General features: G+C 51.2%; 1 protein-coding gene across 4 annotated transcripts in view; it reads left to right on the top strand.

Moving 5' to 3' along the window:
- Window positions 1-27,725, top strand: part of LOC144762309 (exportin-5-like) — a 949,573-nt gene that overhangs the window by 271,217 nt on the left and 650,631 nt on the right. For all 4 annotated transcript variants that reach the window (XM_078647462.1, XM_078647460.1, XM_078647463.1 and 1 more), the window contains exon 20: window positions 928-1,109. In XM_078647462.1, coding sequence (XP_078503588.1) covers window positions 928-1,109 — 182 coding nt within the window. The remainder of the gene's footprint in view (window positions 1-927; window positions 1,110-27,725) is intronic.

Genomic DNA, 27,725 nt, shown 5'->3' with positions numbered 1-27,725 from the left:
TCTACTGTGCGCGTTATTGTATTGTTTATTTCCTTTCATTTCCTACCATTTTTTACTCTCTCCATATTTATTTATCGTCTTCCCTACATTTTTCCCTTTCTTGTTCGGAAATGGTTTTCCTGCTCTGCTCCCAATATCTGATCAATATTACTGCTATTTTTGATTGGCAGACCAATCACCAATAGGAGAGTTACTGGGAGAGAAGAGGCAGGGCTGGCCCAGAGCATCAAGCCATTCATCACTTCCACTCTTGTTTGGCAGCCTGCTGGAGGCACAGACAGAGTGGATCTCAGAGGGGAGGCAGGCCACAGGAGGGCACATATTGTGGGAGCTGGCTAGTCAGAAAAGAGACCAGTAGCGCAGCTCAGTGCCCCACCATCTGCTAGATGATTGGATAAGTATGCAGCCTGGTTAATTTGGTGAGATCTGAGTGGGCTGTGGACCAAACAGCATACATATCACCTAGTAGTTTGCCAATTTCCGTCTAAACTTACTTAAATGATTCTAGAGTCTGTGCTGCAGTCCGAGAAATACTGAAGAAGGTGTATGGCAGAAGTCCCAGGGAAAATGTTCCATGAAAGTGAGCTTCATTGTTTTCTGCTGTTATTCCAATGGCTGCACAGTTACAGGCCCTCAGACTGATGCCAAAATGAAAGACCGACAGTGAAAATGATGTTGGGCAAGTAGAAAACGGCCATCAGCCGACCCCCGGACTGCCTAATGCCCACAAATCATTTTGGCACTGACGGTGACCCAGAGTTTGTTCTCACTATATGCTGGCCTTCCTTATGATGTGAGATGTTAGGCTATATTTCCCCTTTAAATGCTTGGTGTATTTGGATGGTAGACCTCAATAGCTTTCTTTTTTTTCTAATGTTCATTATCTTAGTCACAATTAGCATGAATGTTTTTTTTTCTTTTCCTTAGATAAGTTTTTGCGTATTCGCCATTCTCGGAGTGTTAAGACGGGCTCGTTGGCCAGTTGATTTAGAAGAGGCCAAGGCTGGCGGGTTTGTGGTTGGTTACATGCACAATGGCAGTCCTATCTACCGTAACCCCTGCACTGAACAGGTGCTGAAATTTCTCACCAACTTGCTTGCTCTCATAAGGTAGGGTAAGAGGATTGTTTAATGAGAAAATATGATGTAGCCCAATGGTTTTGCAGGTACGCTTGGACCTAATTCTTATGTTGAAATAAAAGGTGCAATAGCCCCAGGTGCTGTGGGATTTTGGCTCTGGGATATTTTCCATGGATAGTTTATATTTTATCGCCTGAATCTTTTGTGATGGGACACTGATTTGATTTCATGTTAATTGATTCCACTAAAAAACTGGTGTTCGAGGCATGTGGGCTGCTGAATTCATATCTATAGCATAGATTGCCGCCTAGTGTTGGGTCCGGATGATTGCACATTGTTGTCCTGGAAGAGTCTTCGAAGTAGCACGAGATAGGTGGCTCCTCCCCTGGACTACAGTGCGCATGGGCATCGACTCCATCCCCAGATTGTTTTTTTCCGCCATTGAGTTCGGATGTATATTCGTTCTCTCCAGTTCGGAATCGAAATAGACTTTTCTTAAGGCCTGAAGGCCTTTTCCTATACCGTCGGTATTGTTTTGCGTTCGGTGCCCAGCTCTATTCCGGCTCAGTACCCGAGTCGGACATCCAGAGGAGTCGCGTGACTCTTCGGTGCTCGAGGCCCAGTCGACGCAGCAAGACTTTCGACGACACATCATGGAACGGAGTCCGTTCAAGAAATGTCCCGTGTGCGGATCGAAATATCCCCACATCGACGTCCACCCGGTGTGCAACAAGTGCCTGTCGCCGGACCACGATGAAGCCAACTGTATGGCTTGTTCCAGGTTTCGATCGAAGAAGACGATTCGACTTAGGCGCGTGGCGCGCCTGGAGGCCCGGCAGTCGGCCCCGGCACCGGTGGACATCTTCGACGGAGAAGAAGCAGACGAACAGGAAGTTCATATGCAGATTTCCCCTCCAGCGGAGGAGATAGACTACGACGCGGACGTCGAAGTGCTCGATGCAGAAGAAGTCGTCGACTAGGTAGGAGATGACAATGAGGCCTATGGGGCCACGGAAGATAGCTCAGGTGAAGAGCTATGCCCCGATCGAACAATCACTAAGGCTCAGGTCGAGGGATCGCTGTGAGAAGTTGGCCTGATATGCAGTGCTCACTATTCTAGTGATCACTATGTATCAGTCCAGACAACCCTTATTGATGATTGGTTGTAAGTCAACCTTATAGACCAGCTATCCTAGTAGCATGGATACAAGCAGTCTAAGGCTAAGACTCTAGAGGGCGTGTTAAGCCAGCTGTTTTACCATCACATATACCCCTTGAACACCAAGTGAAAGGACACCACACAAGTTGTTATGAAAATAAACGTATATTTATTTCTAACAAGACTACCCTGGCTCTTTATGAGACAGGGAGCTAAGCACACAACAAAACTCTTACGAAAGTACTTAGTCGCACAATTTACACAAATGCCCGAGGGGCACGAAAAACCATATACACAAGAAGTGGAATGCGAAATTACTAGCAGGTAAGTACTATTCTCATAGGCTTTAGAATCGCTAGGGCTGGACTACTGAACCTTTAGATTACAAGCAGGAGGCCTAGGGACATCGTGTGCAGAGTGGGAACTCTCACGCGTAAGGCGGGAAGAAGTCTATGGAGGCTAGTAAAGACAAAGTTACTGTTCTCGGGCGAACCCGACTAGGAAGGTCAAAAACGAAAGTGGATCCGGACACTTAGAGTGTTGGACTACGCTGGAGCACCGGAGTACTCGGTTTACCTAGCCGAGGGGCTGCGGCTGCATAGGGTTCAAGTGGCGTCGGAAACCCTCGTTGACGAACCAGGAGCCTGAAGAAAGAAGTTGCTGGCAGGCGGCCAGTGAAGAAGTTCGTGGTGATCCAAGCCTGGATCAGGAAGAAGACCTGTAAGCAGAGGGGACCAAGTTCTGAATCACTAGCCAGTGATTTAGGTGGGCACCAGGATGGCACCGGACGAAGTCACCTCGACCAGGTGAGTGGGCGCTGCTGGGCTCTGCAGTCTCTCGGACCAGGAGGCGTTGTCAGCGACCAGGATGGAGGTGCGAGCTGTCCCACGAAGGTGTCTGCTGTCGACGTCGCTGGACCCAGGATTGGGACAACAAGTCTTGGCAAACGCAAGCCCACGCGGTGGACTTAAAATGGAGTCTGGAGTGGACCAGGAGGGTCCAGGCTGCTCCTCTGTTGGAGGGGAGCAGGGGCTAGTATGGAGCAACCAGACCAGCGGTGTTTGTCGCCGTGAAGCGTCGTAAAAGGGCCACTAGCCAACGGGCAAGTGACCTGGACAACGCGGTGAGCAGCAAAGAGCAGAAGGGCCCCACGCAGATCTTGTGGATGCAGGGGGGCTGAACTTCGGTGCTGGAGCTGCTCAGGGTCGGGGCTTCTCTTACCCCAAAGCACTCAGTCGAGGGTCACTCAGTGGTCGTGCTGGACAAGGGTCGTGCAGTCTTGATGATGGCCGGTCCCTCGAGGTCTCGTCGCACCCACGGGTCTCAGCTGGGCTGAAGATGTAGGTTGAGGTCAGAGGTGCCAGGGAAGCCGGTTCTCGTCGAGCTGGGCAGTCTTGATCCGGAGGAGAGACTTACAGCAGACCGCGATGCTTGGTTGGTGCCTGCTGCTGCAGGGTGACTACTCCTTAGTCACAAGGGAGAAATCTTAGGAAGAGTCTTGAGTTCCTCTCGTAGAAAGTCGGTTCAGGATTCAAAGATTGATCTAGCTTGGAAGGGGGCCTGCTCCTACCTTTATCCTGCAAAAGGGGCTGGCACGCGACTAAGTCCTGCCCTATGGGTGGGACTAGGAAGGGGGGTGGTTACACCCCTCTCCCATGCTGGGCTTTCCCCAGCTCAGGGGCTGGTGTGCCCCTGGAACTGGTTCTAGCCGGCATATGCACAGTGAGCACCGGGGTGCCACTTGCAGTCACCTTCCTCTCAAGCCCTGCCTACCTAGAATACACAAAATCCTGTCTGGGACGGTGCTGGCACCGCCCCTGGCAGGAAACCCTTTATCCTTGCCTCCCGCGCTGGGAGGACTCCCAGCAGCAGGAGGGCAGACTTGTGGCTCGGTGGCAGCATCCACTTTGTGGAAGCTGAGGCTATGTCAGACTTTAACCGGGGTTACAGGTTACCAACATGTCGTGTCCCTCTAGGATGGTGGAATGCTAACCCCGTCGCCAGAATTGGCGAGGGGTTAGTATTCCAATTCGTATGACACCTTACTCGACATGTTTTGATAAAGCGATACCAGAGTTGGCATATAACCGCGAGGATTATAATGCACTTAAGAGTATATGGTACGCGTTATCATGGAACAGCTATTAGGACTTGGTTCCGCAAGCTGCAAACGGGCTCAGCTCATGCCAGAGCACCATTTCACATTATTCCAAGCACTCTGCCTTCAGGATTGTTAAGGCCTGCCATAGGAGTGACTGATAGGAATATATGTGTCCATTTTAGGGTTAGATATAGGTATACTATATCTAAAGCAAAGGGTGATTACACCACCTTGCCCCAGCTGTCGTGCAGCCAGTTGTGTCAGATTTGGATGGCCAGCCAGGGGTGGCATAATACATGCTGCAGCCCCTGGTAGGCCCTGGGTACACCTATGCCCTGGGCACCTAAGGTACACTGTACAGGGACTGATAAGGTGACTCAGTATCCAATTAGATATGTACCTAAGGTACATGGAATCCATTTTACAGAGAGAGCAGTAGGCCTGGGGTCCTGAATAGCAGGGCCCCAGGTCAACTAAGTCAGAAAACCAGCAAAACACCAGGCAAAAAGTTGGGGGCAACCATAGTCAGGGATCTACCTTCCTACAATCGCCACACGGCCTCACAGAGACACGGCCCAAGACCTTCCACCCAGATCCACGGCCTCGCCTACGGGCCCGGCTACGGACACTTCTGCGGAGCCGCCGTTGGTCAAAACGAAACCGTCGGTGTCGACGAAAACGAAAGTGACAGAGACGCAGTCGAAACAGAAGACGTCTGTCCTTCCGGCCGCCTCCTCGTCTTCCGATACGTCGGGGCAGCCGAAGCCGAAGAAGGCTGTCGACCCAGTGAAGTCCACCAAGGGCGCCGAGCCAAAGTCGGTCAAAGGCACCGAGCCAAAGTCGGTCAAGGGCGTCGAGCCAAAATCGACCAAGGGCGTCGAACCGAAGTCTGGGGCACCACACCCAGTTCTCAAAGCCCCCGACAAGAAAACGCCGCCGCCACGGAAGGAGGGCACAGCGCGCTGAAGAGGCCTGATCCTGTACCTCGGCCGGATAAGAACAAGGCATCGACGCTCGAGTCTTCCCTCGCTGGTGGACCGAAGACGTCTGTCGGGTCGACGAAACCGTCCGCTTCCTTTACGAAGCAGGTGTCGGACTCTCTGCAACGCATCAGGAACAAGGCTTCCGCGGCCGCTCCGAGGGATGCTTCTACCCCGAAGCCAGCTGCCACGACGCCAAAGTCTTCGACGCCACTCCTGTTTACGTTGCCGCCGAAGGTGGCACCGAAGGCCTTCGCACCACGGTCGGTCGCCGAAGCACCTGTGCAAGTGTCTACGGCGTCGAAGCCTTCTCAGCCGCTTGGGAGCTTAAAGCATCGACAACCCTTGGTGGAGGAGCAGTCGGAACACTTTATCGACGCCGACACCGGGAAACTTACCCTCTACAAGAGAAAGATCACGGCAACCCAGCCTTTGGAGTCCTACACGATTCCTTTGAAGCGTAAGAGGCCTGCTACGGAATCCCCGGTTCTGGTTGAACCACTTGCTCCACGGACTCCAAGAGTGGCTACACCCTCACCCACTTATTCAGATGTAGAGGGTGAAGAAGGTGATGACGAGGAGTATAACTTTTCTGCCAACACTGATCCTGAGGATCACCAGGACTCATGGGCAGATGCAGGTGACCCAGGGGATCAGCAACTTGCCCAGGACCCTCGGGTGTACAATGTCAAAACCTCTCCTACTGAGGATTCGCAGCATTTAATGCTCTAATTGAGAGGGCGGCTAAAAACCACGACGTCCAGCTGCATGCTGACCCTATCGAGGTGTACTTCCTCTTTGATACCTTTTCCACAGCAGAAAAGACTGTCAAGACTCTCCCAATGCTGAAAGGGGTTCTCAAACATGCTGCAGACATTTTTAAAGAACCCACACGTGCCAGGGTGATCAACCCTAGGATTGAAAAGAAATATAAGCCGGCACCTGGCGACCCTACCTACATCAAGGGCCAGTTGCCATTGGACTCTGGTCGTTTCTAATGCCCGGAAAAGGGCGAACTCGCAGACCACTGGTGATGCTCCTCCCCCTGACAAGGAATCTAAAGTGCTTGAGGCATCAGGGAAGAGGGTGGCGGCTCAAGCGGCCAATATCTGGCGTATCTCAAACACTCAGGCACTCCTGGCCAGACATGACAGGGCACACTATGACACACTAGAGACCCTGTTACAACATCTTCCAGATCAGTATAAAGAGGCAGCTGAGATGCTTATTCAAGAAGGGAAGCTCATCTCCAACGCTTCTATTAAATGTGCACTGGACGTGGCGGACACCGCGGCCAGGGCCATTAACACCAGTGTGATGTTGTAACGTCAGGCATGGCTCAGAATCTCCGGGTTCAAGCCGGAGATACAGACTACCATCCTCAATCAGCCGGTAAACCCTGATAGATTATTTGGTCCTGAGGTGGATACCACCCTGGAAAAAATAAAGAAGGATACCGAGACTGCAAAGTCCATGGGGGCTCTCCAGTCCCAACAGTTTAGGGGCAGTACTTTTCGTCGCTCAGGCAATAGAGGCGTTTCCAGAGGCCAGATGTCCCAGCAAACGCAATACAATAAAAGTGGGGCGCAGTCCTCTTACACCAAGCAGAGTAGAGGCGGCTATCGGGGCAACCGCACCAAGGGCAGAGGTCATGGAAGCAACAACTCCCGCTCCTCCGCCACCAACAAACAGTGACGCCCTGTCACTGCCCCCCGACCATACCACGCCTGTCGGGGGGAGACTCCAGCAGTTCCTGCCAGTCTGGAAATCCATCACCACAGACAGGTGGGTCAGGAAACTTATCCAGTTCGGTTATTGTCTGGAGTTAACGTCCACTCCACCCAACATGCCACCAAAACACCGTCCTATGTCCACAGAGCATTTGCACTTATTGCAGCAGGAGGTACTCGTCATGCTGCAAAAAGGGGCAATCGAGCTCGTGCCGATGGAGGAAGAAGGCACAGGAGTGTACTCCCTGTACTTCTTATTACCAAAGAAGGACGGGTCCCTCAGACCCATACTGGACCTCTGACCCCTAAATCGGTATATTCTCTCAGAACATTTTCACCTGCTGACGTTGCAGCAAGTTCTTCCGTTGCTCAATCAGGGAGACTTCCTCGCAACCTTGGATCTCAAGGATGCATATTTTCACATTCCACGGCATCCATCACACAGGAAATACCTCAGATTCACCATTCAGGGTCGGCATTATCAGTTCAAGGTCTTACCTTTCGGGGTGACCACGGCGCCCAGGGTGTTCACAAAATGTCTGGCGACAGTAGCTGCGCACCTCAGAAGGCAGAACGTTCACGTTTACCCTTATCTGGACGACTGGCTTGTCCAAGCAAAGTCGGCCCAGCAGTGCGCCGCCAACATGTCACACACCGTTCACCTTCTTCACGATCTGGGATTCTCACTGAATTGTCCCAAGTCGCACCTTCAGCCAGCCCATGTGCGGCAATATCTGGGTGCGACGATCGATACTCTGGCAGCCACAGCTCAGCCAAATTCTGTGAGGATCGACAGCATTCAGTCGCTGATCCAGAAGTTCAGACCGCAACACTCTCTTCCAGCAAGAGTGTTCATGCAGTTGATAGGCATGATGGCCTCCTGCATCTTCATAGTCCCGCACGCGAGGCTACATATGCGTCCGCTCCAAGAATGCTTGGCTCATCAGTGGACTCCGGATCAAGGACAGTTGAACGACCTAGTGTTGGTGACCGGTCGGGCATACAGCTCTCTGCATTGGTGGAATCCACACAACCTTTGCAAGGGCCGACCGTTCCAGGAGCCTGTGCCACAGATTATCCTGACGACGGACGCATCTCTCCAGGGATTGGGAGCTCATGTACTCCACTACACGGTGCAGGGACTATGGACAACGCAGCAAAAGAAGATGCACATCAACTACCTAGAACTGATGGCAATCTTCATGGCGATGAAGGCATTCAAGGTACATCTGTGCAACAAGGTCGTGTTGATCCGGACGGACAACATGACAGCCATGTACTACATTCAAAAGCAGGGAGGTACACACTCTCCGCAGTTGTCTCATCTGGCTCAGAGCATGTGGAAGTGGGCCATTCAGAGGAACATCTTCCTCATGGCGGAACACCTCCCGGGCAAGGACAATCAGATGGCGGATCTGCTCAGCAGGTACAGACACCAAATGCACGAGTGGGAGATGCATCCATCAGTACTCCACCCGTACTTCAAGCAGTGGAGTCATCCAGAGATAGACCTGTTTGCCACAAGGGAAAAAGCAAAATGCTAAAGCATTGCCGCCAGGTTCCCTCACCCACAGTCGCAGGGCAATGCGATATGGATGAACTGGTTAGGCAGATTTGCGTACGCTTTTCCCCCAGCACCTCTCATACCGCTGGTGGCACGAAAGCTAAAGCAACACTCGATGACACTCATCCTGGTTGCTCCAACGTGGGCACGCCAACCATGGTACACCACGTTTCTAGAACTCTCCGTGGTACTGCATCAAAGGCTGCACCTCACACCCAGGCTTTTGACGCAGAGCCATGGCGACATTCAGCACCCAGATCCGCAACAGCTCAACCTGGCGATCTGGCTCCTGAAGTCTTAGAGTTTGGCTACCTTAACTTGCCTCCTGACTGCATGGATATCATACGGGAGGCAAGAAAGCCCACCACCAGAGCTTGCTATGCAGTGAAATGGAAGCGGTTTGTCATTTACTGTACTGAACACAACATCAACCCGCTAGATGCATCCACTCCCAACATCATTTGTTATTTGTTACATCTTTACAAATGCAATCTAGCATATGCTTCCATTCGGATACACTTATCCGCCATAGCGGCTTATCTCCAAAACAGGCAGCATCTCTCCGTTTTCGGAGTGCCTGCCATTAAAGCCTTCCTAGAAGGACTGAAGTGGGTCATCCCTCCCAGGACCCCGCCAGCTCCTGTATGGAACTTCAATGTGGTCCTCACCAGGCTGATGGGCCCACCTTTTGAGCCTCTACATTCATGTGAGATTCAGTTCTTAACATGGAAAGTGGCTTTTCTCATTGCCATTACGTCTCTGCGACGTGTTAGTGAGCTACAGGCGCTCACTGTACAAGAGCCATTCATACAAATTCACTCCAACATGGTGGTGCTGCGCACTAACCCTTAATTTCTTCCTAAAGTGGTTTCGCAGTTCCATGTCAATCAGACTATTGAACTGCCCGCGTTCTTTCAAAACCCAGAGACCGTAGCCGAAAGAATGCTCCACACTCTTGATGTCAAACGGGCCTTGATGTACTACATCGATAGGACCAAAGATTTTAGGAATACACAACAACTCTTTGTTGCCTTTTCAGCCCAGCACAAAGGCAACCCCATTTCCAAAGCAGGTATAGCCAGGTGGATCGTTAAGTGTGTTCAGATTTGCTATCACAAGGCTAAGCGCACTTTAACGGTCCCCCCCAGAGCCCACTCCACCCGCAAGTTGGGGGCCTCCATGGCTTTCCTTGGTAATATCCCTTTGGAAGATATTTGTAGAGCAGCCACATGGTCTACACCACACACGTTTACTATGTAGATGTGCACTCCAAGCAGCTGTAGGGCAGGCTGTTTTGAAGACACTTTTTCAAACATCTGCAGCTGGCACAGGCGGCCGCCGATAATGGAGGGACTGCTATGTATTCTATGCTATAGATATGAATTCAGCAGCCCACATGCCTCGAACTGAATATGCTACTTACCAGTATGCATCTGTTCTTGGCATGTAGGGCTGCTGACATTCATATCGCCCGCCCTCCTCCCCGGCGCCTGTAGCGGCTGCAGAATTTACACTTACTCTTAGCATGGTCATCGCTCACACTGTTACACTCCATCTTCGCCACAATGGCTAAAAACAATCTGGGGATGGAGTCGATGCCCATGCGCACTGTAGTCCAGGGGAGGAGCCACCTATCTCGTGATACTTCGAAGACTCTTCCAGGACAACAATGTGCAATCATCCGGACCCAATACTAGGTGGCGATCTATGCTATAGATATGAATGTCAGCAGCCCTACATGCCAAGAACAGATGCATACTGGTAAGTAGCATATTCAATCTCATTCATGGGATACAATTTAATACACATACTTTTTGAATTTTTGGGCAAGGTGCTGGAAGACTTTCTACGGAGGGTGAAATACTTGTCAAAAAGCAACATTTTCTTTTTGTTTTCTTTTATTCACAACTAAGTTGAAAAAATACAAAATTTAAAAGACTTTTAAGCATTTTCAGTATTATTGCTGACCATTTTTTGAATAAAGATTTGCTAGGTGTAAGAGTAGAAACATACAATTTCCATGAGCATACAATCTGACACAGTAGAACAAACACACTTTTACTTTAAGACAGTCGATGCTCTTTGATCACCCTCTATTAATAAAAGGGTTCAGATGACTAAAACATGGAGGGTGCTCTCTGGACATGGGGCGACCATGACCATACAGCAGAGCTCTTCATTCTACCTTTTGTCTCAAGAGGAATCAAACATTTAGAATTGGAAGCATACAGGATTTAGTCTAAATTGTGCAACATTGTCCCCCAAGAGTGCACCTGTAAGATAGGGTACTGAAAGTAGATATTCAGATATCATTTTCCTGATTTATTCCAGCTCCTTAATCTGGCCAAAGGAAAGTTCTTAGGTTGAGAAGTTGACAGCCATTAAAAAAGAATACATCTGAGGACGGGTTACATGCCTCCTGCTAGTGGAGAAAAACAGCACAGCAGTTATAGCAAATAAAAAATTAGAACCCTGTGAAAAAGTAAATGAGAGAGCGTGGTTGACAGAGTTTGATCTGTTGGGTTGAAGTGAAGCTTGACAAAGAACAGTAAGGAAACAGCGTTGGAGAGTAAAACATACTGAGTGCATACCCTGGGAGACAAGAGGGCTGTTTGGAGAGAGTGGATCTTTGGAGGCAGCAGAATATGTCCTTGATAAACTGGAGGCAGCAGTGTTCACAAGATTCCAGCTAGCATAGGATTTTGGCCACAGCTGAGTTGGGGGGCAGAGGGAGCAGAGAAGGCACAATGCTAAAGGGATAGCTGTTGTGACGTGAGTGTAGGAGAAAGAATTCATATTTGGAGTGTACAAGTGTCCATCTTAAACAATAAGGCCACCACCTGCTAGATGTCTCAGAAATGAAATACTATTAACCTCTTCTCAATCACTGAATACGTGACAAGTCAGTCAGGCTTAATTAAATCAAAGGCAATGTGTAAAGTATTTGGCCAGTGCATACATAGTAGAAAAGTCTCCCAAAATACAGTAAAACTCAACAACCAATTTTAAAATATATTGAAAAATATCAGTAGTAAAATAAGACCAAAACAACAACAATAAAATAAGGGTAACTGGATTTATGAATAGTTTTTTAATTGTATGAAAATAGTGCCAAAAAGACCAAAGCAACAATTATAGTCTATGAAAGCGATAGTCTGGGACCTAGGCGTGATTTGAGGCCAACAGCGATGGAGCCCTCATCGGATACAAGTGGATTAGTGTAGGAGAGTAGGGTCTGCAATCCTATGATCACCCAGATTTTTGCTTTTTGCTGCACTGGTTTACGACTTTCCCTGGCTGTGGGCCTGCTAATCAGACCCACAGCCTAGCTGTTCTCTCTATCCAAATTGTACTCAGGTACTGAATTGGCACTGGGCCCTCTCCAAGTCCCTGTACCCAGGGCTGAGGTGCACCCAGAAGTCTCCCAGGGGCTGAAGCATGTATTGTGCCACCCCTGGATTGACTAACTAAAACTGACACAACTGGCTGCACGACAGCTGGGGCAAGGTGGTGTACTCACCCTTTGCTTTAGATATAGTATACCTATATCTAACCCTAAAAATGGACACACAGATCTCCTATCAGTCACTCCTATAGCAGGCCTTAACAATCCTGAAGGCAGAGTGCTTGGAATCGTGCGAGATGGTGCTCTAGCATGAGCTGAGCCTGTCTGCGGCTTTCGGGATCCATCCCTTAGCCGTTTCCATGATATCGCATACCATATACTCTTAAGTGCATTATAATCCTCGCGGTTATGTGCCAACTCTGGTATCGCTTTATCAAAACATGTCGAGTAAGGTGTCATACGAATTGGAATACTAACCCCTCGCCAATTCTGGCGACGGGGTTAGCATTCCACCCTTCTAGAGGGACACGACATGCCTGTAACCTATAACCCGGTTAAAAGTCAGACAGAGCCTTAGCATCCACAAAATGGATGCTGCCACCGAGACACAAGTCTGCCCTCCTGCTGCTGGGAGTCCTCCCAGAGCAGGAGATAAGGACAGAGGGTTTCCTGCCAGGGGCGGTGCCAGCACCGTCCCAGACAGGGTTTTGTGTATTGTAGGTAGGCAGGGCTTTAGAGGAAGGTGACTGCAAGTGGCACCCCGGTGCTCACTGTGCATAGGCCGGCTTGAACCAGTTCCAGGGTCACTCCAGACCCTGTGCTGGGGAAAAGCCCGCCAAGGAAGTGGGTGTAACCACCCCCCTCCTAGTCCCACCCATAGGGCAGGACTTAGTCGCGTGCCAGCCCCTTTTTACAGGATAAAGGTAGAGACTGGCCCCCTTCCAAATCAGATCATCTTTGAATCCTGAAACTACTTTCTGCGAAAGGAACTCAAGACTTCTTCCTAAGATTTCTCCCTTGTGACTAAGGAGTAGTCACCCTGCATCCGCAGGCACCATCCAAGAACACTGCGGTCTGCTGTAAGTCCTTCCTCCGGAATCCGACTGCCCAGCTCGACGAGAACCGGCTTCCCTGGCACCTCTGACCTCTACCCACCTCTACAGCCCAGCTGAGAACCGTGGGTGCGACGAGACCTCAAGGGACCGGCCATCTGCAAGACTGCACGACTTCTTTCCAGCAAGCCCGCCGAGTAATCTACTGGTGAGTGCTTTGGGGTCCGAGAAGCCCCGACTCTGAGCAGCTCCAGCTCCGAAGTGCAGCCCCCCAGCATCTCCACGATCTGCGTGGGGCCCTTCTGCTTTCCGCTGCTCACCGCGTTGTTTGGCTACTAGCCCGTTGGCTTGTGGCCTTCCTGACGACGCCCGACGACATTTCTGCTGCTGGTCTGGTTGCTCCAGACTGGCCCTTGCTCCCTTCCAGAAGAGGAGCACCCTGGACCCTCCTGGTCCACTCAAGACGCCATTTTGAGTCCACCGCGTGGGCTTGAATTAGCCAAGGCTTGTTGCCCAATCCTGGGTAACTTCGACGCCAACGACTTCATCCTTCGTGGGACAGCTCGCACCTCCATCCTGGTCGCCGACAACGCCTCCTGGTCCGAGAGACTGCAGAGCCCAGCAGTGCCCACTCACCTGACTGCGGTGACTTCGCCCGGTGCCATCCTGGTGCCCACTTAATCACTGGCTAGTGATTCAAGAACTTGGTCCCCTCTGCTTTCAGGTTTTCTTCTTCCTTGATCCAGGCTTGGATCCATCGAACTTTCCTTCACTGGTCGCCTGCCAGCAACTTCTTCCTTCCAGGCTCCTGGTCCGGCAACGAGATCCCCGACGTCTTTTCAGACCTATGCAGCTGCAGCCCCTGGGCTAGGTAACTTCGGCACTCCGGTGTCCCAGCATAGCCTCACTATCCAAGGGTCAGGATCCACTGTCGTTTTCTCCCTACCAGGTCGGGTTCGCCCGTGAACACTAACTTTGTGAATTCTAGCTTCCATAGACTTTGTCCCGCATCCCGCGTGAGAGTGCACACTCTGCACCCGAGTCCCCTGGGCCTCCTAGTAGTAATCTAACGATTCCCTAGTCCAGTCCTAGCGATTCCAAAGCCTATTAGAACTGTTACTTACCTGCTAGTAATTCGCATTCCACTTTTAGCGTATATGGTTTTTCGTGCCCCTCGGGCATTTGTGTAACGTGCTAACTTAAAAGTATTTTCGTAAGAGTTTTGTTGTGTGCTTAGCTCCCTGTCTCATAAAGAGCCAGGGTAGTCTTGTTATAAATAAATACACTGTTTATTTTCATAACAACTTGTGTGGTGTCCTTTCACTGGGTGTTCAAGGGGTAATGTGATGGTAAAACAGCTGGCTTAACACGCCCTCTAGAGTCTTAGCCTTAGACTGCTCGTATCCATGCTACTAGGATAGCTGGTCTATAAGGTTGACTTACAACCAATCATCAATAAGGGTTGTTTGGACTGATATATAGTGATCACTAGAATAGTGAGCACTGCACATCAGGCCAACTTCTCACATTGGTGAGCAGCGGTTGGGATTTGAGCTTGCTGTTGTTTTACCACACATGCCCTAAGAATATCTTGTGAAAGATCACATAAGTACTAAAGGTACATATAACTTAGCTTAGAATACTCTGAGTTCTACTGAACCAGCTGTTGTAGCTCCTAGGGCCTAGCACACCCTAAACTACAACTCTAGCAAGGGATCAGTAGGCAAACATATAGTGTAGGTAAGTGCACCACTTACACCTCACTAGAAAAGCATGTCGACTCAGGAGGACTCTACTGAGACTCCCCTGGTCAGTGTTGACCCTCCACAGGTCACTTCAAGATATGCAGCTCTCAGCTTTCATGAGATGAGACAGATCTGTGTCTCCAGAAAACTGAAGCAGGGGTCTAACCCCACCACTTCCTTTCTGATAGGTCTCTTAGAGACATATGATGCCAGAAAGCTTTCTCAGTTACATGAGAACATGCCAGCCTTAGAGGGAACCTCTGGGGATCCAGATCTCCACAACACTGATTCAGCAGTTGAGGAGGAGGATCAGGAGGTACTCTCTGGGGATGAGGTAGACAAGGGTCTTGAGGTAGTCAGAAGGCTAACTAGGACCAACTTAGACTTACTTGGGCTAGGATCTGGGGGACCCCCAGTACTAACCCGAAGTGGGCCTAACCTTGGAGTTAGGAGAGATAGATCTCTTTCTAGGGACTCCAATAGATCTCTGCACTCTAATGCCTCTTCTCAGGGGAGAAGGAATCCTCCACAGAGGAGATTTACTTCCCCTCAGAGAAAGGAGCATGAGGCTAGGATGAGACAAGCTGAACTGAGGATTGAAAGGGAAGAAATTGCCCTGGCCAAAGAGAAGCTTGCCCTGGCAAGAGAGCAGCAGATGAGTGGGCTAGCTCCCACTGGTGGCAGCAATCTCCCAAGAGATAGAGAGAAGGGTTTAGATACTAAACACCTGACTAAAATAGTGCCCCCCTTTAAGCAAGGGGATGACATCCAGAAATGGATGGCTGCTCTGGAGAGGGCCTGCACTGTGCAGAACATTCCCCAGAGTCAGTGGGCAGCTATACTGTGGCTCTCCTTTGATGGTAAAGGTAGAGATAAGCTCCTCACTACAAGAGTGGAGGATGCTAACAATTACCAGGTCCTGAAGAATACACTGGTTGATGGGTTTGGTTTAACCACTGAGCAGTACAGGTTGCTGTTCAGAGACACCCAGAAAACTCAGTCTCAGGACTGGTCTGATTTTGTGGATTGTGCCACTAAGGCTTTGGAGGGCTGGTTGCTGGGTAGCAAGGTTACAGATTACACAGGATTGTATAATCTAATGATGAGAGAACAAATTTTGAACAATTGTCAGAACCAGTTGCTGCACCAGCACCTTGTTGATTCAGATCTGACCTCTCCCCAAGAATTGGGAAAGAAGGCAGACAAATGGGTCAGGACAAGGATCAAGCAGAACCAGAACCAGAACCAGGGTGGTCAGAAGAAAGCAGACCAGAAGGGTAATGTTAAGAATGAGCAAAATGACCAGAAGTCTTCACCAGGTCCCCAACAAACCAAAGAGGGTGGGGGTCAGGCTTCCCAGAAGAAGAAGACTCAAGAAGGCCAGTCGAAAAGGTGGTGCCAGTACTGCAAAAGTAAATCTCACTGGTTTAGTGAGTGCACCAAAAGAGGAGGAGGACAAACTCCTGCCACTACAGCTCCTAAAGCAACTGCACCCCCTAGTACAGTCAGTAGTGGTAGTGTCACTCCCAAGGCATTAGTTGGGTTAACCTTGGGTACTGAGGGGTCTGACAACTTAGTTGGCACACTCACTCAGGCTGTCCTTGTCTGTACAGGGGATATGGATATGTCCCCTGAAATAAGTCCCAATACTTTGGGCAAATACAGGCAGACACCTTTGATTAATGGCAAGATGGCTCAGGCCTATAGGGACACTTGTGCCAGTGTCACCATGGTGACACCTAACTTTGTGGACCCTGGACAGATCATGCCAGGTACTGATTTCCTGGTGACCAATGCCAGCAATGTCACTACTAGCCATAGTGTGGCAATTGTAGCTTTCTCCTGGGGTGGAGTGAAGGGACAAAAGAAAGTTGTAGTCAGTTCAGACCTCCCAGTTGATTGTTTGTTGGGCAATGATTTGGAGTCATCACAATGGTCAGAAGTGGAGCAGAGGACTCACATGGAGATGTTAGGCTTGCCAGCACATGTGCTTGCTGTGACTAGGTCACAGGCCAGAAAATGCCCCACTGAACAGGTGCTGGATCCTGAAATGATGGACCAGACACCTTCCAAGAAGAAGAGCAGTAAGGGTAAGGCTTTGCCTTCCCCCTTGCCCCAGGTTGAGGATCAAGTCTCTGAGGAGGCTGATCTAGAAGAGCTGAGGGAAACTGAGCCTAAAGAGCTTGAACTTGATCAAGTTGAGTTTCTGGGCTCAGGGGGACCCTCCAGAGCAGACCTGGGGAAGGAACAGTTGAGCTGCCCTTCCCTTGAACCCCTCAGACAGCAGGCTGCTGCTGAGGCTGCAGGGAATGCCACAGGTGCCCACAGGGTATACTGGGAAGATGGACTCCTGTACTCTGAGTCAAGAGACCCCAAGCCTGGTGCAACCAGGAGGCTGGTCATCCCCTTGTCTCTGAGAGGTTTCCTTCTCACCTTGGCCCATGAGATTCCCCTTGCAGGTCATTTAGGTCAGACAAAGACTTGGGACAGGCTTGTCTCACACTTTCACTGGCCCCATATGAATGAGAATACCAAGGAGTTTTGTCGCTCATGTGTCACTTGCCAAGCCAGTGGTAAGTCAGGTGGCACAACAAAGGCCCCCCTCATACCACTACCTGTGGTGGGGGTTCCCTTTGAAAGAGTGGGGATTGACATTGTTGGTCCAATGGAACCCCAGACAGCATCAGGACACAAGTTTATACTGGTGGTGGTGGACCATGCCACCAGGTATCCTGAGGCTATTCCCCTTAGGACCACTACAGCCCCTGTAGTGGCAAGAGCCCTAGTTGGAGTGTTCTCCAGAGTGGGTTTCCCTAAGGAGGTCGTTTCTGACAGAGGTACAAACTTCATGTCAGGATATCTGACTGCCATGTGGAAAGAGTGTGGTGTGAACTACAAGTTCACCACACCCTATCATCCACAATGCAATGGGCTTGTTGAGAGATTCAACAGGACCCTGAAAGGGATGATTCATGGACTACCTGAACCTCTTAGGAGAAGATGGGATGTCCTGATCCCCTGCCTCTTGTTTGCTTACAGAGAGGTCCCACAGAAGGGGGTTGGCTACAGCCCTTTTGAGCTTCTGTATGGGCATCCTGTAAGAGGACCCCTGTGTTTGGTGAAGGAAGGATGGGAGAGACCTCTCAAAAAGCCTGCAACCAACATAGTGGACTATGTACTTGGTCTCCGCTCCAGGATGGCTGAGTATATGGAGAAGGCATCTAAAAACCTTGAGGCCAGCCAGGAACTTCAAAAAGCTTGGCATGACCAAAAGGCTGTACTGACTGTGTACCAGCCAGGACAGAAGGTGTGGGTGCTGGAGCCAGTGGCCCCAGCAGCTCTGAAAGACAAATGGTCTGGGCCCCACACCATCATTGAGCAAAAGGGAGAGGTTACCTACTTGGTGGACCTTGGAACTCCCAGGAGCCCTCTCAGAGTGCTCCATGTTAACAGGCTCAAGGCATATGTTGACAGGAAGGACATGAGCTTGCTCATGGCCACAGATGAGGGACAGGAGGAAGAGAGTGACCCTCTCCCAGACCTGCTCACTCAGAATCCTGATGATGGGTCAGTTGATGGTGTTGTCTTTTGTGGCAGCCTCACTGAACATCAGCAACAGGATTGCAGGCAAGTTCTGCAATCCTTTCGACATATGTTCTCTCTGACACCCAGCCAAACTGATTGGTGTACCCATGATGTTGACACTGGAGACAGTCTGCCTGTCAAGAGTAAAATCTACAGGCAGCCTGATCATGTTAGAGACTGCATCAAAACTGAAGTGCAGAAAATGTTGGAACTGGGAGTCATTGAGCCCTCAGATAGCCCTTGGGCTAGCCCAGTAGTTCTAGTGCCAAAACCTCACACCCAGGGTGGTAAGAGAGAGATGAGGTTTTGCGTAGACTACAGAGGCCTCAATGCAGTCACTAAGACTGATGCCCACCCAATACCAAGAGCAGATGAGCTTATAGATAGATTGGCTTCTGCCAACTTCTTAAGCACATTTGATTTGACAGCTGGGTATTGGCAAATCAGGTTAGCTGAGGAAGCCAAACCTAAGACAGCATTTTCTACCCCTGGAGGGCATTATCAATTTGTGGTAATGCCCTTTGGACTGAAAAATGCACCTGCCACCTTCCAAAGGTTGGTGAATCAAGTCCTCACTGGGCTGGATGACTTCTGTGCAGCTTATCTTGACGATATTGCTGTCTTTAGCTCCACCTGGGAGGATCACCTGGTCCACCTGAGGAAAGTGTTAGAGGCCCTGCAAAAGGCAGGCCTCACTATCAAGGCCACCAAGTGCCAGATAGGGCAGTCACAGGTTGTATACCTGGGCCACCTTGTAGGTGGAGGCCAGGTTCAGCCACTGGAGAGTAAGATACAGGCCATCAAGGACTGGACTCCTCCAATCACCCAGACTCAGGTTCGAGCTTTCTTGGGCCTGACTGGGTACTATAGGAAGTTTGTCAGAAATTATGGGTCCATAGTGACCCCCCTTAATGACCTGACAAGCAAAAAGATGCCAAAGAAAGTTCAGTGGACAGCAAGCTGTCAGAAAGCATTCAATGACCTAAAGCAGGCCATGTGCACAGCACCTATCCTCAAGAGTCCAGATTACTCCAAGCCATTCATTGTCCAAACAGATGCTTCTGAGTTGGGTGTGGGAGCTGTTCTGTCTCAACTGAATTTTGATGGTAATGATCAGCCTATTGCTTTCATTAGTAGAAGGTTGACACCCAGAGAGAAAAATTGGTCAGCTATTGAGAGGGAGGCCTTTGCTGTGGTCTGGGCCCTGAAGAAGCTGAGGGCCTACTTGTTTGGCACTCACTTCACCATTCAGACAGACCATAAGCCCCTCTTGTGGCTAAATCAGATGAAGGGTGAAAACCCCAAACTGCTTAGGTGGTCCATTTCCCTACAGGGGATGGATTTTACAGTGGAGCATAGACCTGGGACTGATCACAGCAATGCTGATGGGCTCTCCAGGTATTTCCACTTAGAGCAAGAAGACTCACCTGGTCAAGGTTAGCTTATTGTCCCAAAGTTTGGGGGGGGGTCATGTAGGAGAGTAGGGTCTGCAATCCTATGATCACCCAGATTTTTTGCTTTTTGCTGCACTGGTTTACGACTTTCCCTGGCTGTGGGCCTGCTAATCAGACCCACAGCCTAGCTGTTCTCTCTATCCAAATTGTACTCAGGTACTGAATTGGCACTGGGCCCTCTCCAAGTCCCTGTACCCAGGGCTGAGGTGCACCCAGAAGTCTCCCAGGGGCTGAAGCATGTATTGTGCCACCCCTGGATTGACTAACTAAAACTGACACAACTGGCTGCACGACAGCTTTAGATATAGTATACCTATATCTAACCCTAAAAATGGACACACAGATCTCCTATCAGTCACTCCTATAGCAGGCCTTAACAATCCTGAAGGCAGAGTGCTTGGAATCGTGCGAGATGGTGCTCTAGCATGAGCTGAGCCTGTCTGCGGCTTTCGGGATCCATCCCTTAGCCGTTTCCATGATATCGCATACCATATACTCTTAAGTGCATTATAATCCTCGCGGTTATGTGCCAACTCTGGTATCGCTTTATCAAAACATGTCGAGTAAGGTGTCATACGAATTGGAATACTAACCCCTCGCCAATTCTGGCGACGGGGTTAGCATTCCACCCTTCTAGAGGGACACGACATGCCTGTAACCTATAACCCGGTTAAAAGTCAGACAGAGCCTTAGCATCCACAAAATGGATGCTGCCACCGAGACACAAGTCTGCCCTCCTGCTGCTGGGAGTCCTCCCAGAGCAGGAGATAAGGACAAAGGGTTTCCTGCCAGGGGCGGTGCCAGCACCGTCCCAGACAGGGTTTTGTGTATTGTAGGTAGGCAGGGCTTTAGAGGAAGGTGACTGCAAGTGGCACCCCGGTGCTCACTGTGCATAGGCCGGCTTGAACCAGTTCCAGGGTCACTCCAGACCCTGTGCTGGGGAAAAGCCCGCCAAGGAAGTGGGTGTAACCACCCCCCTCCTAGTCCCACCCATAGGGCAGGACTTAGTCGCGTGCCAGCCCCTTTTTACAGGATAAAGGTAGAGACTGGCCCCCTTCCAAATCAGATCATCTTTGAATCCTGAAACTACTTTCTGCGAAAGGAACTCAAGACTTCTTCCTAAGATTTCTCCCTTGTGACTAAGGAGTAGTCACCCTGCATCCGCAGGCACCATCCAAGAACACTGCGGTCTGCTGTAAGTCCTTCCTCCGGAATCCGACTGCCCAGCTCGACGAGAACCGGCTTCCCTGGCACCTCTGACCTCTACCCACCTCTACAGCCCAGCTGAGAACCGTGGGTGCGACGAGACCTCAAGGGACCGGCCATCTGCAAGACTGCACGACTTCTTTCCAGCAAGCCCGCCGAGTAATCTACTGGTGAGTGCTTTGGGGTCCGAGAAGCCCCGACTCTGAGCAGCTCCAGCTCCGAAGTGCAGCCCCCCAGCATCTCCACGATCTGCGTGGGGCCCTTCTGCTTTCCGCTGCTCACCGCGTTGTTTGGCTACTAGCCCGTTGGCTTGTGGCCTTCCTGACGACGCCCGACGACATTTCTGCTGCTGGTCTGGTTGCTCCAGACTGGCCCTTGCTCCCTTCCAGAAGAGGAGCACCCTGGACCCTCCTGGTCCACTCAAGACGCCATTTTGAGTCCACCGCGTGGGCTTGAATTAGCCAAGGCTTGTTGCCCAATCCTGGGTAACTTCGACGCCAACGACTTCATCCTTCGTGGGACAGCTCGCACCTCCATCCTGGTCGCCGACAACGCCTCCTGGTCCGAGAGACTGCAGAGCCCAGCAGTGCCCACTCACCTGACTGCGGTGACTTCGCCCGGTGCCATCCTGGTGCCCACTTAATCACTGGCTAGTGATTCAAGAACTTGGTCCCCTCTGCTTTCAGGTTTTCTTCTTCCTTGATCCAGGCTTGGATCCATCGAACTTTCCTTCACTGGTCGCCTGCCAGCAACTTCTTCCTTCCAGGCTCCTGGTCCGGCAACGAGATCCCCGACGTCTTTTCAGACCTATGCAGCTGCAGCCCCTGGGCTAGGTAACTTCGGCACTCCGGTGTCCCAGCATAGCCTCACTATCCAAGGGTCAGGATCCACTGTCGTTTTCTCCCTACCAGGTCGGGTTCGCCCGTGAACACTAACTTTGTGAATTCTAGCGTTCGAGGCATGTGGGCTGCTAAATTCATATCTTAGCATTAGATCGCCGCCTAGTGTTGGGCTCGGATGATTGCACATTGTTGTCCTGGAAGAGTCTTCGAAGTATCCTGAGATAGGTGGCTCCTCCCCTGGACTACAGTGCGCATGGGCATCGGCTCCATCCCCAGATTGTTTTTTTCCGCCATTGGGTTCGGATGTGGTCTCGACGTCTTACTGTCGGAACCAAGTAAAACTAACTTTTAACGGCCAAAAGGCCTCGATTTTCTTGCGTCGGTATTGTCTGCGCACGGTCTCGAGTCTTCCGTCTCTTGGAGCCGGAATAAGCGGAGTTTTCTTCGCTCTCTGAACTTTGAGGCCTTCTCATCGCGACACGACTGCAAGCCTTTACGGACATGGAGCGGAGCCCGTTTAAGTACTGCCCGCTCTGTGGGTCCAAGTACCCACACATCGATCTACACCCCGTGTGTAACAAGTGCCTTTCGCCGGACCACGACGACGGCAAGTGCAAGGCCTGTGCACAGTTCCGCTCAAAGAAAACTCTCAAGCTTCGGCGCGCGGTGCGCTTGGAAGCTAGGCAAGCGGCCCCGGATCCGGAGAACATCTTCGGCGACCAGGAAGAAGAGGTCCAGGGTCACCATCTACAAATCTCCCCATCACAGACGGAGGTCGAGGCGGATCCGGGAGACTACGACGGAGTCGCGGGTCAAGTCCTCGAATACGTCGAAGAGGTAGGAGACGACGATGAGATTTATGGGGCCGCGGCAGACAGCTCGGGGGACGAGCTCTGCCCTGAAGGTTACGAAGATGCCGACCGGGACACGGGATCGCCTGTCGGCCTTACCCAGGACCCGTTGCCGCAAGCCACAGCCCCGCCTTCGGGCCCGGCTACGGACTCACTTGCTGGGCACGCTGTTTCGAAACCGAAACTGAAACCATCGGGGTCGTCAACACCTAAAATGGCCGACCCGAAATCGAAACTGAAACCTAAGGACTCGAGTGTCCCTAAGATGGCTGCCGTGCCAGTGAAGAAATCGGTGCCCGTCACCCCATCGGCTCCGTCGACCTCCGGTCCGCAGAAGCCGAGGAAGTCTGTCGATTCCGATGCTCCAAAATCGAAACCGACGCCCGAGGAAGGGGCCCCCAAGAAAGATGGTCGGCACGGATCAGCGGCTACGGCGCCGTCCAAGCCCGCCAAGGTCGGCTCCAAAGAGGCTACGCACGAGAAGTCTGCGCCCCGGCCTCAAGAATCGGAGGTGCCGAAGACGGTTTCCGCGCCCAAAACGCACAAGGCCCACGAGGACGTCGGATCCGAGGGACCGCTCAAAGCATCCTTGTCGGCGACGAAACCCCCTGGCAGTGTACCGTCCCCCATTGCGGAGTCACTGCAGAGAATCAGGGAGAAAGCCTCTGCTCCATCGGCTCCGATGCCATCACCGCAGCCGCAAAAGGACACTCCGGCAAAGCCTTCTGGAAAACTCCTCTTTCTCTTGCCACCTAAGGAGGCGCCGAAAGCGTTTTCGACGAAATCGGCTCCGAAACAGGGTTCCTCGCTGGCTGACCCTCTTCCACGTCGTGTACTCGAATCGGAAGACGATTCAGAGCACTTCATCGATGCTGCCACCGGCAAGCTGACACTCTATAAAAGGAAGATCTCTTCTGAGCCGGTGGACTCCTACATCATCCCACTGAAGAAAAAGAGGGTGCCCCTTGACGCCTCAGGCCTCACGGAACCGATTCAGCCTCCTCCAAGACGGAGCCCTACTCCCTCCCCAGAACACTCTGTGGGTGAGGGATATGATGAGGATGAGCAGTACAATTTCCCTATCGATGAACCTGATGTACAACCGGATTCATACGACGACACTGGTGACCAGAACACCCAAGGTGTGGGCCAAGACCCGCAGACCTTTAATGCACGTGCATCCCCGACTGAGGACTCAGCAGGATTTCATGCACTAATTGAAAGGGCGGCGGCCAATCATGATGTGGACATGCATGCCGACCCGGTTGAGGAAGACTTCCTTTTCGACACCTTTGCAATATCTGAAAGGACAGTAAAAACACTTCCTATGCTGAAAGGTGTCCTCAAACATGCTGGGGACATTTTTAAGGAGCCTACGAGGGCGAGAGTGGTCAACCCTCGCATTGAAAAGAAGTACAGGCCGGCACCTGCGGACCCCGCCTACATCCGGGGACAATTGCCACTGGACTCTCTTGTGGTTGCCAATGCCAGGAAACGTGCCAACTCCCAGACAACGGGTGAAGCTCCTCCCCCGGATAAGGAGTCCAAAGTGCTAGAGGCAGGAGGCAAAAGAGTGGCTGCACAGGCGGCAAACTTTTGGCGCATCGCAAATACACAGGCGCTCCTGGCGCGTTATGATAGGGCGCACTACGACACCCTAGAACAGGTTATACAACACCTGCCCCCACAGTTCCAAGAAGGCACCAAAATGCTTATTGAGGAAGGAAAGCTAATATCAAACGCAGCCATCAAGTGTGCACTTGACGCTGCGGACACAGCTGCTAGGGCTATCAACACTAGCGTTATGCTGAGAAGACAAGCGTGGCTCCGCATCTCAGGGTTTAAGCAGGATATTCAGACAACAATTCTTAATCAGCCAGTCAATCCTGATAGTCTGTTTGGTCCGGATGTTGACACCACCCTAGAGAAAATAAAGAAGGACACAGAAACTGCTAAGTCTATGGGGGCCCTACAGTCCCAACAGTTTCGTGGCAGCAATTTTCGTCGCTCAGGTGCACGTGGAGTCACCAGAGGACAAATGGGTCAACAATCCCAGTTCTCCAAAGGTGGGGCGCAATCCTCGTTCACTAAACAGAACAAGGGAGGTTACAGGAATAACAGCAACAGAGGTCGCGGCAGAGGAAACAACAGCTCCCGCACCTCTACTCCAAGCAAACAGTGACTTTCTGTCACTGCCCCCCGACCACCTAACACCTGTCGGGGGGAGACTGCAGCAGTTCCTGCCCGTCTGGAGAAACATCACCACAGACAGGTGGGTGCGACAACTAGTCCAGTATGGTTATTGCCTAGAGTTGAAATCCACTCCACCCAACATCCCACCAAGGCAAAGGCCTATGTCCGCAGAGCACTTGCACTTATTGCAGCAGGAAGTGGTGGCGATGCTGCAAAAAGGCGCAATCGAGCTCGTGCCGGTGGGGGAGGAAGGCACAGGGGTATATTCCCTGTACTTCCTTATTCCAAAGAAGGACGGTTCTCTCAGGCCCATTCTCGATCTACGTCCCCTCAACCTGTACATACTGTCAGAACATTTCCATATGCTTACACTGCAGCAGATTCTTCCCTTGCTAAACCAGGGAGACTTCTTAGCAACCTTAGATCTCAAGGATGCTTATTTCCACATTCCACTACACCCGTCACACAGGAAATACCTCAGGTTCACTATTCAAGGCAGGCACTACCAGTTCAAAGTCCTACCCTTCGGGGTCACAACAGCCCCGAGGGTGTTCACCAAGTGTCTAGCGACAGTGGCGGCGCACCTCAGGAGGCAGAATATCCATGTCTACCCCTACCTAGACGACTGGCTCGTACAAGCCAAGTCAGAGCAACAGTGCGCCGCCGACATGTCGACTACAATTCACCTTCTTCACGATCTGGGTTTCTCCCTAAATTACCCAAAATCGCATCTTCAGCCGGCACGTGTCCGGCAGTTCCTGGGTGCTACGATCAACACCCTGACAGCCATGGCTCAGCCAAACCAAGTCAGAATCGACAGCATTCAGTCGCTGATCCAACGATTCAGACCACGACACTCCCTGCCAGCGAGAGTGTTCATGCAGTTGATAGGCATGATGGCCTCCTGCATCTTCATAGTCCCTCACGCACGGTTGCATATGCGCCCGCTCCAGGAGTGCTTAGCGAATCAGTGGACACAGGCTCGTGGGCAATTGACAGACCTAGTGTTGGTTACCAGTCGGGCATACGACTCTCTGCATTGGTGGACTCCACACAACCTTTGCAAGGGCCGACTGTTCCAAGAGCCCGTGCCGCAGATTGTCCTGACAACGGACGCATCTCTCCAGGGATGGGGAGCTCATGTGCTCACTTACACAGTGCAGGGACTATGGACGACGCAGCAACAGAAGATGCACATCAACTATCTGGAACTGATGGCAATCTTCATGGCGCTCAAGTCCTTCATTGTACATCTGAGCAACAAGGTCGTGCTAGTCCGGACGGACAACATGACCGCGATGTACTACATTCAAAAGCAGGGAGGCACCCACTCGCCACAGCTGTCTCATCTGGCTCAGAGCATGTGGAAGTGGGCCATTCAGAGGAACATTTTCCTCATGGCAGAACACCTCCCAGGAAAGGACAATCAGATGGCGGATCTGCTCAGCAGATACAGCCATCAGATGCACGAGTGGGAGATACACCCTTCTGTTCTCCACCCGTACTTCCAGCAGTGGGGTCATCCGGAGATAGACCTGTTTGCAACAAAGGAGAACGCAAAATGCCGACTCTTTGCCGCCAGGTTCCCTCACCCACAGTCGCAGGGGAATGCGATATGGATGAACTGGTCAGGCAAATTTGCGTACGCTTTTCCGCCAGCCCCTCTAATACCGCTGGTCGCAAGAAAGCTAAGGCAGCACTCCATGACTCTCATCCTGGTTGCTCCAACGTGGGCACGCCAGGCTTGGTACACCACGTTCCTCGAACTCTCAGTGGTGCCGCATCAAAGACTGCGCCTCACGCCCAGTCTTTTGACGCAGAACCATGGAGACATTCAGCATCCAGATCCACAGCAGCTCAACCTGGCGATCTGGCTCCTGAAGTCCTAGAGTTTGGATACCTTAACCTACCTCCAGAATGCATGAGTATCATCAAGGAGGCGAGGAAACCAACTACTAGAGCATGCTATGCTGCTAAGTGGAAGCGTTTTGTCATCTACTGTACGTCCAATGACATCAACCCACTAGATGCATCTATCCCCAACATCATCTGCTATCTGTTACATCTCTACAAGTGCAATCTGGCGTACACTTCCATTAGGATACATCTATCAGCCATAGCGGCTTATCTTCAGAACAGGCAGCACCTCTCTGTCTTCAGAGTGCCCGCCATTAAAGCCTTCCTTGAAGGTCTGAAGAGAGTCATTCCCCCAAGGACACCGCCAGCTCCGGTGTGGAACCTCAACGTCGTTCTCACCAGACTGATGGGTCCACCATTTGAGCCACTGCACTCGTGTGAGCTCCAATTCCTTACGTGGAAAGTGGCCTTTCTTATAGCTATTACGTCTCTGAGGCGTGTCAGTGAGCTGCAAGCGCTCACAATACAAGAGCCATTCATTCAAATTCACCCAAATAGGGTAGTGCTACGCACATACCCTAAATTCCTTCCTAAGGTGGTGTCACAGTTTCATCTAAATCAGACCATTGACTTACCAGCATTCTTTCAAAACCCGCAAACGGTGGCGGAAAGGATGCTCCATACCTTAGATGTACGAAGGGCGTTGATGTACTACATAGACAGGACACAACACTTTCGAAAGACAAAGCAACTCTTTGTTGCCTTCGCACCACAACACAAAGGCAACCCAATCTCCAAGGCAGGGATAGCCAGGTGGATTGTTAAGTGCATCCAAATATGTTATCAGAAAGCGAAGCGCACTTTAACAATACCCCCCAGGGCGCACTCCACACGCAAACTGGGGGCATCCATGGCTTTCCTGGGGAACATTCCTTTGGAGGACATTTGCAGAGCAGCCACGTGGGTCACACCACACACCTT

This window comes from Lissotriton helveticus, chromosome 6 (assembly GCF_964261635.1).
Source record: "Lissotriton helveticus chromosome 6, aLisHel1.1, whole genome shotgun sequence".
Classification (NCBI taxonomy): domain Eukaryota; kingdom Metazoa; phylum Chordata; class Amphibia; order Caudata; family Salamandridae; genus Lissotriton; species Lissotriton helveticus.
The sequence above is the reverse complement of the archived record's forward strand: the minus strand, read 5'-3'. Positions and strand labels throughout refer to the sequence as shown.